At 40.6% G+C, this 12,579-nt stretch overlaps 1 protein-coding gene across 1 annotated transcript in view; it reads right to left on the reverse strand.

Annotated features, from left to right (window-relative positions):
• The window catches only part of SPTLC3 (serine palmitoyltransferase long chain base subunit 3), a 134,177-nt gene extending 122,020 nt beyond the window's left edge, over positions 1 to 12,157 (reverse strand). The window contains exon 1 of the mRNA XM_045980168.1: positions 11,759 to 12,157. Within this exon, the coding sequence (XP_045836124.1) occupies positions 11,759 to 11,875 (117 nt within the window). The 5' untranslated portion in view covers positions 11,876 to 12,157. The remainder of the gene's footprint in view (positions 1 to 11,758) is intronic.
• Positions 12,158 to 12,579: the final 422 nt, after the last annotated feature.

Consider the following 12,579-nt stretch of genomic DNA (forward strand, 5'->3'; position numbering starts at 1 on the left):
TGAGGGGAGGTCCCTTCCCCCTTGAACCGTGTGGGCTCACTTGTCACTCTCTCAAACTATAGAGTAGGGTAGAAGTGAAGCTGACCTCTGAGGCTAGGTCACAAAAGGCCATGAGATTTCTACTCCATTTGCTAGAAAACACTCTTAAAGACCTTCTGCTAGAGAGGCCACATTGGTGATCCCTACTTGTCTTTTCTTTCAGCCATTCCAACCTTGATGCCAGACATGGGAGTGAGGAAGCCATTTTGGGGACAGATCCTTCTGGCCCAGCTGTTCCAGATCTAGACAACAGAGTCATCCCAGTTGAGGCCCCAGAGATCATGGAACAGAACAGGAGCTGTCCTGATGTGTCTCTTCTGAATTCCTGACCATCAGGATCTATGAGCATAATAAAATGATTATTGTTTAATGCCACTATGTGTTAGGATAGTTGGTTATGCTAGCAATAGGTACCTAGAACACAGAGAGAAGAGGTGAACCTCCTGTAACAATCCAGGTGAGAGGTAATGGTGGCTGAGACTGGGATGGTTGCTGTGTGAAGCTAAGAAGTAGATTCTGGATATACTGTGGAAGTAGGATCATGAATATGCTGACTGATTGAATGTCAAAGTAAGGCACAGAGCTGGGACTCACAAAACCAGCTCTATGTGGTATTGAATATTGGTCTTCCAGCTATCCATTCTTCCTTAAGTGATTTCCTGGGAAATCCTGAGGGTTGCTGGGGTGTGCAAAGCCACCAGAAAAGAAAATACCTTTTAACTTTGAGTTCAGTTTTACTCAAGGTTTTAAGTAGAGGATTTAAAAGTAGTTTTATAGAAAGAAATATGAATACATTGTAGAGTTTTAGAAGGCAAAATTCTAACATAAATTTTCCAAATAAATAAATAAATAACACACGTAGGGCCTGTCACCTGAATGGTTTTGAGTTAAGTGTGTTTTTCTCCTTGGTGAATCAACTTGTGAATCCCTTACCCTATCTTCTCTGGAGAGGTTGACTTGCTGGTTTTTCTGGTTGGGTTGTGAGAGCAGATGTAGCCCAATTAGTAAAGGCACTCCAGAGCTGAGGTTCTTAACCTGGGGATCTGAGAAAATCAGGGTTGACATGAATTCTCTACATGGAAAGCTCTGTGATTCATGGACACACTCATCCTTCCATAGGAGGTATCTATCACCTTCTCAAGAGGATCCTTGACTTCTAAGAGGCTAAGCCCCACAAGGCAGAGAAAGAATAGTCAGGTATAACTTGTAGTTAGTTATGAGGATGATCATGACTTGCACAAAGTCTTTTTTAAGGCAACTTTTGAAGGCCCAGTTATAGCATATATAGAGAACAGTAACAGTGACCAGGCCTTATGATTGCATTATCTAATGCAAGGTTTGTATGTCACTTCCTATGAAGCTTGAAGATGAGATCTGACCAATAAAATATTGTCAGTTCTAGGATATTTCGACAAATGGGACCTAATATTTGGTCAGGGAAATCAAGTATGTGCAGATGATTATACTTTCTCCTCAGACTTACACATCTTAGGATCAAATGTTAAAATAAAAACTCAAGAAAATGAAGATGTGAGACTCATCTATTCCTTTCTAAAAATGTAAAGTCTAAATTAAGAAGACCCAAATTTCCTGAACCATTTTCCCTAATACACATGAGAAAAGAGCACTCAAGTAACGACCTCTTAGTTTTCCCATCCTATTTGCTTATAGCTCAGAGGTTACAGATTTGTGGCTGGTAGTAATGTATCCTTGAAATCCACACTATTTGGCTTTTTAAAGATTAGATGTCAATACTTAAAAATCAGGATAGTTTTCTCTCTGGCACCTCTTCCTACCCTATTTGGATTTCCAGCTACTTTTGAAAATCATATGGTCTGTCACCCAATATGGTAAAACTCTTGAGGCTGCAATATTCAGACTGGCAGTGTGATGAATAAAGTAGATTGTGGAGAACGATTCTGAATACTTCTCAGAGCTATGCCTACAGTGTTTTTTGTTTTGTTTTTGTTTTTTGTTTTTTTTAAATGGTTAGTCTAATTTGTTTCTAATTTGGCGGCAACAGTTCCTTCTCACATGAATTCATGGGTTGGTGTACTTCAGAATTCCAGAAAAACTACATTAGTTCCAGAAAAACCTACTGAGAAAAATGTGACAATACGTAATAAAAAGATTAAGTGTATTTAAAAATAAATGTAGTTGATTTCTCGCAAGAAATTAGGTTAATATCACTCTATCTCTAGCAGTACTTCCAAAGGGAAAGTTGTTCTAGGAAACTTTAACAAATAGATAAAATTAGTATTTAATTGGTCTATATTAAATATATTAATTAAAAACATGTATTCTTTCAATTAATAAAAACATCTGCACCTGAACACACATATACTTCTGAGTCAGCTCTTTCTTCATAGACAATGCAGTGAATTACAGCCTCCGCTGGTTGAATGTGTAATTACACATCAAACTTGATAGGGTTCAAATGATGGTGTTTTTGCACTGGTGATATTTGCGTTTCTCATATTTGTTATTTGGATATACCCGCCAGACCCTCATCTTAAAGCATACCGTCCTTATTTCAAAACACAAGCAAAACAAGATAAAAGCGTACAGCTTTGGGAAAGACATCTTTGCCACAGGTTAAATGCAAATGGATGGCCCAAACTAACTCTTCCCTCAAAATGCAAATGTCAGCACTAAAAATGGTTATTAAGTGAGATCGCAGAGGGATTTTTCTGGGCATTTCAAAGAAAGAATATTCACCCGCTCCTTTATCTCCTGCAATTTAACAAACGATTGTAACTGTTAAAACATCATTTGTTTGCTCAGAAGTCTATAATTTGAGCAGGGCTCAATGGGGACAACACATCTCTACTGCATGAAGTATCAACAGAAGCAGATAGACACGGAGGCTGGAGGACCTACTTCCGAGACAGCTTACTCACACAGTCTACATTGGTGCTGCATCTTAGCCAGGGGCACAGCAAGGACATTTGTTTCTCTCTACTTGGGCTTCTCTTTGGGACTGCTTGGGCTTTCTCAAAGCATGGTGGCTGGGTTCCCGGAGGGAGTGTTCTAAGAGGAGTAGGTTTAAGCTACAAGGCTTCCTGTCACTTGGTATCAGAAGTTCCAGATTATCCCCTCTGTCTCATGCTGTTGGCCGAGTAAGTCATTAGGCCCAGCCCAGATTCAAAGGGAGTAGAACAGATTTCATCTCTCAATGGGAATACCCCAAAGAATTTGCACACTATCCTTCATCTATCACATCACATGTCCAAGATGTCACTATAACCAGGAAATCCTGTGCTATTTTAACTGCCTATTCAGGGTGGCCATGTGCCCTTAAGGAAGCTTCTAAAAACTGAATAATCTCCAGAGCTACCTCTGGGGCTCAGTCTGAGTCCATATGACTTAGAGTTACGTGGGTCTATTTTCTTTAAGTTCAGAGTTGTTTAAAGTGAAGAGTGGGCTGGGGGATGGCCAGTGCATCAACGTAGTTTGTCCACGAGTGGACTATGTTTCGTATTGAAAGCTCTGGTATGTGACAGTTTGATGCTACGCTAAATTTTCATTAACAACAATAAAGAAAGCAAAATAATCTACAATACCTTTAACCCACACTGAGTCTGCCCTTTGAGGCTGAGTTCAGTTTGCCCCTTTCCTGTGGAAGATGGTATGAATCCTATTTCTATTAAAATCCTGTGGTTAGAGAAGCAGTATAGACTAAGGACTTGGGTTCTAGAATTAGACAAACCTAGTTTCCAAACCCAGAGTTGATACTTGTGAGCTGAGGACCACGGTTAACTTACTTAAACTTTCTGTTCCTTCTATCAGACCTCTATGATGAATCTGATAGGGGCTGCCCGGGTGGCTCAGTAGGTTAAGCATATGACTTGACCTCAGCTCAAGTCATGATCTCAGGGTCATGGGAGCAAGTCCTCCTGGGCTCCAAACTCAGTGAGGAGTCTCCTTGCCCCCCCCATTCTCACCTTTCCCATCCCTGTGTGCGCGCTCTCTCTCTCTCAAATAAATACATAAAATCATAAAATAAAATAAAATAAAATGGGTCTGATAATAAGAGTATCTAACTCAGAGGAACGTTGCAGATGATGAATTCAAAGCACTTAGAATGCCTGGCATTTAGAAAGACTCAATACATGTTGGAGATTATTATAGTTATTATTTTCTTGATTACCTCCCAAGGTTCTTAACTATAGGCCAACATGTATTAGGAGTGGGAGCATGATAATCTAAACTATTTGTGGTCACAATGAAAGCATAAGACTCTTTTTCTTTGATAACTGAGGCAACTGGAATTATTTTCAGTTCTTAAAGTAAAGGTTTCTAGGCTTAGTTTTAATTGAAAGCAGATAATATTATGGGGCCTAGGGCAAAGTGTTAGAGTAAAAAGAAATTGGCTAAGGGGTAAGATGTAGAGATTATGTTCCAGTTTTCTTCTAGCTGTGTGATCTTGGGAATTATTTATGTTATCAGAGCCTCAATTTTCTCATCTATACAAACATGGCTCATAATATCCATTTGATAGTATTGTTATGAGAATTAAATGAGGCAAATTTTATAAAAGGACTTGGCAGGGAGAAATTACAAATAATGTTATTTATTGACCTTACTATTATAATTGAAGTGATCAAACTAATTAGATTATACCAATTAAGTTTCAACTTGCCTTTTTTTTTTTTTAAAGATTTTATTTGTTTATTTGACAGAGATAGAGATCACAAGAAGGCAGAGCAGCAGAAAGAGATGGGGGAAAGCAGGCTCCCCACCAAGCAGAGAGCCTCACACAGGGCTCGATCCCAGGATCCTAAGACCATGACCTGAGACGAAGGCAGAGGCTTAACCCACTGAGCCACCCAGGCACCCCTTAACTTGCTTTTATATCTTTTATATATGTTTTTATATAGACACAACATGAAATACTTTCTTTTCTTTCCCTTCTCATGGAAAACTGATTCTAATATATTCCTTTCCTTCCCTGTTCCACTTCCCTGATCTTTTCCCATTTCTTACCTTTTGTATTTCCACTTGGACTTTCTTCATAGCTTTCCCTATATTTTTTGCTTTGGTTTTGTACATTTTTTTGTATTGGTTTCTGAAAGTTTTATATGTATATATATATAGAGAGAGAGAGAGAGAGAAAGAGAGAAGTTTCATGATATGAACTGCAAACACTTTTCCCAGTCTGTAATTTACCTTTTGATTATTTTATGGTGTTATTTTTGTTTTCTTGCCATGCAGAAAGATATATTTCATTTTTATGTCATCAAATTTTCAATGTTTTTTTTATGGCTCCTATTATAGTTTCTACATGCAAGTATTATTAAAAATTTATATTTTTAGCACTATCATGGATTCATTTTAACAATAAATATGATATTTATCTGTGTGTTCCATGTGCTACTATAAAACTACTCTAATTCTTACACTGCATAACATGGTTTATTAGTTGGTAATGCTGGTTCCCTCTCAATATCATTCTTTTTCATAAACTTGCTATTTATTCTTGTTTGTTAATTTTTCCACCTTATTTTTAAAAGTCATTCCACCTGGTTCAGAAAAATGATGTTATTTCATTTATTGGGCTCACATTAAATTTATGAATTAATTTAGGCAGAATTAACATAGTTTTTATCTTGAGTCTTCCTATCCATGAAGACTGTATGCTTTTATACTTATTCCAGTTTGCTTTTATATCCCTCAGCAGCATTTAAATGCTGCTCTTCAAAATTGATTTTCTCTTCAAATTGATTTGTCACTTCTTACATTCATTCCCAAGTAAAACATGTTTCTGATGCTAGTGTAAATGGAGCTTTTACTTCAATTACTTTTTCCAATTGATTTTTATTCATTGTTCTTTATGTCTTTTCCCATACAGAGTTTTAGATTTTTATGTAGATAAAATCCACCACATTTTTCTTCACAATTTCTACTTTTTCAGTTTCTTTGAATGCAAAGGGAGAAAATCATGTTAATGATATTCAACCCTGACATACTCCTTTTGTTTTCTCCATTGCCAGCTACAGTAGTAGGAGGTTCTGTTTATATTGCTTAATAGCATAATCTAGTCTTGCATAATGACTAGTCCATTAGGCCAAAGATAATCCACAATGCCATGTTCTAAAAGTCACCAAAGATAAAACCCACACAGCCTGAGAAAACCACATTTGATCATGTCGATTCTCTTCTCAAAACTCCCTCATTACAAATATATATGGTTATACACTTTTGTTGCTATCCAGATCTCCTGGCATTCTAATGATTTCTTTCTACAAGAACCTTAACTCAATTTGAGGGCTATCTCTGATCCTATGTAGTCAGGCTAGGAGTGCTCTATTGTTAATGTTCCTGGGAGAGTCCCTCAACTGATGAAGGACAGGTGTTAGTTACATATACCTCTTTTTCTTGTGACTTAGTTGGAATAACTTTGAGGCACATTCTACACCATTATCAAGTTGCCTGCCCCTGCCCCTCATCCCAAATAAAAGAAAATCTGAGCCCTAGCTGCCAACAGTGGTATCTGTTCATGAATGTATTGACTTCCTTTTCTTCTGTGTCTCACTTCTCCATTCCCTTAATACTTGGGTGCACCTCCCAAATAAGTTTCTTGTCTCAAATCCTTATGTCTGAGTCTGTTTCTTGGGGGAATGTAAACTAAGAAAAAGGTAGTTTATGAGCTTATCCCACCTACTTTTACAGGTTTATTACCTGCTTATCTCCATTAAACATCCGAAACTTAGTCCCATTTACTCAACATCCAATGACTAAACACATCATGTCTGATGTTTTGTATCTTTCTAAGAGTGTTTCCTTCTGTTTAGGATGCCTTTCCGTGACTTGTGCCTGGTTACTCTGCCTTTAAGAGTCAGGCCAAGAGTGACTTCTTTGCCTTCCTATTCTGGGTCAGATGCCCCCTTCCTTCTGTGTATTTCCAAACATGGTTCATAGATCTCTGCTGTGATGGACTGTTTCCAAAGATGGTCACAATAATTCCTCTGATCCCTCACAACATTTTGTAATATGACTTTGCAAGCTTGCTTCATTAAGAAGCAGAACCCATTTCTCTTCCCCTTGCATCTTGTGACTAACTTTGACAACAGAATGTGGTAGAAGTGAGCCTAAGCCTTAAGAGGAGTGTGGTTTCCATTTTCATTCTCTTGAAAGCTAGCCTTCATTTAAAGAAGCTCAAGCTACTCTCTTGATACTGAGAGACCACATGGTAAGGGTATCCCTGTGAAGGAGACACAAAGTTCCCCAGATAACAGCCAGCACCAAGGTCTCAGTGGGTTCATACAGGATGCTCATTAAACATCATACGGAGCACAGACAGCCATCCCTACCCAGTCTTGCCTGAATTCATAGCCCACAGAAATAATCAGTGACTGTTGAAAATTATTGAATTTTGGGGGTAGTTGGAGTAGTTGTTATACAGTAATAAATAATTGCAACATCTATTATAGAACTTGTCATTAAATATTATAGTTATTTATTTACTTATCTGCCACATTGATGAGCTACTATAAATGAAGACAGAATATTTTCATCTGAATGGCTGTAGCATCTGACATATGGGAATGCTTTAGAATGATGAGCCCGTGAAAAAATGAGACTCTTTAAGGAAGTCACAGAGAAACATTGTCACGTTGAGGATATGTTAAAGGAAATGAGAACCAAAACACAAAAGCTAGTAGAAAATGATTGTAGGAAACAAGAGTGGATGAGCATTCAGAGCAATTGCAAGGAATCTCCAAAACTTGTAGTTTATGAGTTCTCTTTATAATTGGTAACATTATTGACCACTGTCTCCATCAGTGTGCAGCTTAGATGACCCCCACAGATACGAATATTTGGTATGGATGGAGGTGCAACAAGGGCCTGTCAGGTAGCTACCACTATGTGCAATTAAACTGTAAGTCATGGTTCTCACTGTCCAGAAGTTTATACTGTAACAGAAAAGCAGATGTACCAGGACATTGTGGGCTTCAGAAGGATATGTAAAAAGTAAGGAGAACAGAGACTCATATTCAATGGTTACAGAGCTAGGAAGGATTTCCAAAAATCTGCCCATTCTTTCCCCTTCAGGGAACATTTACTGAGTACCAACTGGGCATGGCCCTTTCTCTTATGCTGAAGCCTCACCAATTGAGAGAAGTGTCTCAAATGTTCTGCACTCTGTCATGCCTCACAGCCTTTGATTTTTCCTCCCTCCCTTTCCTCCTCTCTGAACTTCTGGTATTTAATATCTGTACCACTCATTTGTACGTAAATCATAGTTGCTTTGTGACAGCTCTTGTCCTGTACCATCATTTAACTTAATGCGTTTATCGATCAATTTGCATATAAGCTTTTTCCTAATAGCTAAATAGTCCTATTTTGTACATCTTTACATGTCCCAAGGACAAGAGATTCTTAATAAATATTGGTGCGTGAACAAATAAACGGGAGAATGAGCGACTACCTCTCAGGGCTGTCTATACTACACTTTGTAAAGCACAACATTCAGGGTCAAAAACTCAGTGAATTAGAATACTCTAATGTCGGCTAAGGGAAATTTATTAATTCATGAGGGTTGCTGTATTTGGTGAGCAAGGACTACAACTTATAATTCACTTTTACTCTATAGTTCGTAAGACTGATGACAAGAGTGAGTGTTCAGTCATTTGTGGAGGCAGATTTCAAGTCTTCATTTTTAGGTAATTTTGTCTTAATGATGTTCTTTAGTCTGGGTTTCTTGAGAAATTTAGTGTTTAAATTGCTTGATTTACTGCATAGGGTCTCTCACTGGCAAGTTCTCAATAACTTCCATGTAGTGACTGAATTTCAATCTGAAATATTTTATCATTAATAAATATGAACAGTAGGTATATATAAAAAAAAAAAAAAAAAAAAAAAAAAAGAATACTCTAATGTCAGGACATTTTTGTTTTCTAGGGAAGGAGTGATTAGGGAGAAGTTCAACAGTTTCCCTTGGTCCTATAGGATCAGGGTAACAAGGGGAAAAATGCAGACCCATCCCATGAGAAGGTAACTTGGAGGCAATGCAGTATTTAGAACAAAGACACTAGGACTACCTCCCCAGCTTCAGTCTTTCTTAATATGAATATACAGCCAGGTCAGAATTAATGAGTGGGATGGAAAAAGCAATTATGTGAATAGTAATCCCCAGTTAATTTTATGGGTATTAAGTAAATCAATAGGAAACAACAAGTTTGAGTTAAGATATTAAAGGCCCTTCCATCATGTATATGGATATGCTCATGAGCAGAGAGAATAAATCCTTTAGGACAAGAGTGTTCTGTTACTGACTGAGGCTCCATCTGTCAGAAGTCAGAGGTAGGATGACATATTACAAGTGAACAAATAAAGGGACTTAATCAGTGATGAAAACCAAGAATCAGTGCATCCTCAGGTCATGTGGGGTTTAGAGAGAAAACAACACACACAGGGTCAAGCTCCAAAAAAACTCCAGAAAGGAACTAGAAGTTTTCCAGAGAGAAAGAGTCTGCTCCCTTGTTCAACTTGATATCGGGGTGGTGAGCTGGGCTCTCCCACGAGGGTGTTGAAACCAGGCTACACTGGGACAAAGAGAAGGAAGGTTCTAAAGAGAGAGTGACTAACAATGATTTGCATACTCTTTTTTGCACCAAACAACCCTTTGTTCAGAGTCCCACAGGGTCCTGTGACACATAAAAGAAACAGGTATTGCTGTATGACTGCAAAGAAGCAGGAAGAAAAAGCATGAGGGGATCCTGGGAGAAGCTGGTAGAATCTTAGATTCTATTTCCTACGACCTTAAGCCCGACAGAACGTATTGGGAAGACCACGGGCCCAGGAGATCTGTAAGCCTTTATGAATTGCTCTTGCCAACAGTCAAGGGTTTGGGTTAAGATCTGTTGGTTGAAGGTCTCTAAAGCAAAATGTACTGAAACTAGTGACAATGATCATGTAGTCAAGATGACTACCTCCTCAAGGGGGAAAACAGGCCCTTGTCTGTCTTCCTGCACCAAGATTTCAGCCGGGCTTATTCTTTCTGGAAAATATTTTTCAAGTCATAACTGAGGCTTTCAGTGGAAGCCAATTCCAACTTAGGAACACCTAAATATATCTGAACCAATAGGTTCTGGATGGCCCGTCAGAGGGAGCTCCAGAAGAGGCAACAGCAGTCCTCCTGTTTCCTTCTGCTCTGAGACAGGCCTTGATGTCCAAGGGTATTTTCTATCTTACAGGAGGACTTAGTAATGAATCTTGAGGATCTTGAGTTTCATCTTTACTTGGGAGTGGTTGTAACCATTGAGCTAAGTTTCGAGGCTCAGACACGAGAAGGTGGTTACAAAACCAAGATAAACTAAAGAGACAGAGGAACAGCTTTGAAGGCCTTTCTGCCCAAACGAGAGGCCTCAGGGTCAGACTGGATGAGAGGGTGAGCGGGTGTGTGGCCGGTGTTTCCGGCAGGTCAGGGGATAGGAGCATCTTGGGTGGTTGGTTAGCCATCTGAATCAACACTGATGGATTAGGATTGCCCTCTGGGGAAGATAGGGGTTAAATGTTTTCTCTTCATATCATGATAGGTTTCAGATACTCTGCTGGGTCAGTGGACCGCCCAAGCTTAGGGTAATGCCTATTGTTAAGAGGGGAACACATTTTGGGACCCCCCCCACCCCCTGCCAGGCTCCAGAGTGCCCCTCCCCACCCACCTCTTCGAACTGGAAGCACAAATTCTATTCACTGAGTGCTGGGCCAGCCCCCAGCCAGCAATGCCTGTCCTGTGATTAAGGATCAATCTGACCTTCTTCCTGGGTGGGTGCTGGCTCCTCGGGGACAGATGTGTAATGCGGGACTGCATGGGTTCCCTGCCCAGCTGCACATTTCCCAAGAGTGAAGCCACCTGTTTGGCTATGCTAATTTGTTCCTGAAGCAGGTGAGCTCACCTGTGCTGCTTTAGCAGAGGGCATTACGTGAGAAGGAGGGCACTGCCTTTTCACAGGTGCCTCGTACACCCAGGCTACCTCTTTGAATACACTGACAACATTTCTGAAGTTTCTCCTCCTCCCCGGCACATCCCCATCCAACATTCTGTCAGCGCCAAAGAGCCAAGAAAGACAAAAAAGTATCAAATGGGAAAACAATGAAAAGCCTGTTTAGTTCCTGTGTGCAGCGAGAACAATAAGCCACCCTTTCTGAAGTGTCTCAGAAAGGAATGCCTGTGATGTCCTTTCAAAGAAGGGCTCTGGCCCCAAATCAAGCTGTAAGCCATGACAATACTCCACTAAACAGGGCAAAGAATTCGCCTTTCAGCCAGAGAGGCATTTCTCCTGCACTGGGGAAAAATGCCGCCCACATCACACCACCTCAGCACATTTACTATCCCTGCTCTTTTCCTGCCCAAGCCCGAGGAGGGTAGCCTGCTGTGATCGTTTGATGCACGGAAATGCAGGGGACCAGTCTGAACAGTCAGCGATTTGCCCCCCAAAATGCTCACAACAAAGCAGAAGTCTAGTAGGTATGTTCCTATTGGGGGGAGTTTAAGGCTCTCGGGTCTGTGTGCCTGCTCTTGTACAGAGACATGCTCCCCCTTCATCCACGGCTCAACTTTTTCGTAGCCAAGCATTTGAAATTAGCCGAAGTATCAAAACACATAGAACGCTTCAGAGGAAGGACTTTCAGTGCGGCAGCTCCAAACAGCCTCGGAGAGAAAAAGGGAGAGAGGTCCAAGTCATTCTGACTACAGGGAGGGCTGGCCTCTTACCTGGGCTTCTTTTACTATCCCATTCTTAGCGCAGTTTCCACTGGCTGAGCCGTCGCTCTGTTTCTCGTGATTGTGCAGATTCCCGTTGCAAATAGCACCACCTCCAGGATTAGCCATTTGTGCGAAATGCTAGAATCCAGCAGGTTTCCTTCCAGAGGTTCTTGGCAAGCTTTGGTTTGGAAGTTGGAGAGGGGATGGGAGGAAGCACTTTGGGCTGAGCCCCTGAAGGAATCCTACCGATCAGGCTTTCCAGGAGAGCCGCAGCCTATCTTTGGGGCAGATCTTTGAAAGGAAAAACAAGTGGTTACCTTTATACTCCTCAGCTCAGAATGCAACCTTCAGGGCAACAGACCTGCTCCTGAAACTACAAAGGAGATTGCCCATACTGGCTCCTTGGGGGGCAAGAGGAAATCAGGAGACTGCAAAACCCCAGTGGCAAATTGCAAGGAGGCGGGCTGGGAGGTGGAGCATCTTTTAAAGACACACACACACACACACACACACACACACACACACACACACACACACCCCACAGTCAAGGTCTCCTACATGTAGTCAGTTCCGAATTTACGTCTACCCCTACCCCCTCCCTCCTGTATCTAATTACAACTCCTGGCTGTAAACTGCTCTTTTTTTTTCCCCTGTGAGAAAAACACTCGACAGTGGTTGCCAGCACTGCAGAGGAAGAGGAGAACGAGAAGTTACTGTTTCAAGGGCACAGAGTTTCAGCTGGTTCCGTGGGTGATGGTGATGGCTGCACAACCATGTGACCATACTTCATGCCACTGAACTATACACTTAAAAATGGTTAAAATGGGAAA

The sequence above is a fragment of the Meles meles genome, chromosome 16, assembly GCF_922984935.1.
Source record: "Meles meles chromosome 16, mMelMel3.1 paternal haplotype, whole genome shotgun sequence".
NCBI classification, from domain to species: Eukaryota; Metazoa; Chordata; class Mammalia; order Carnivora; family Mustelidae; genus Meles; species Meles meles.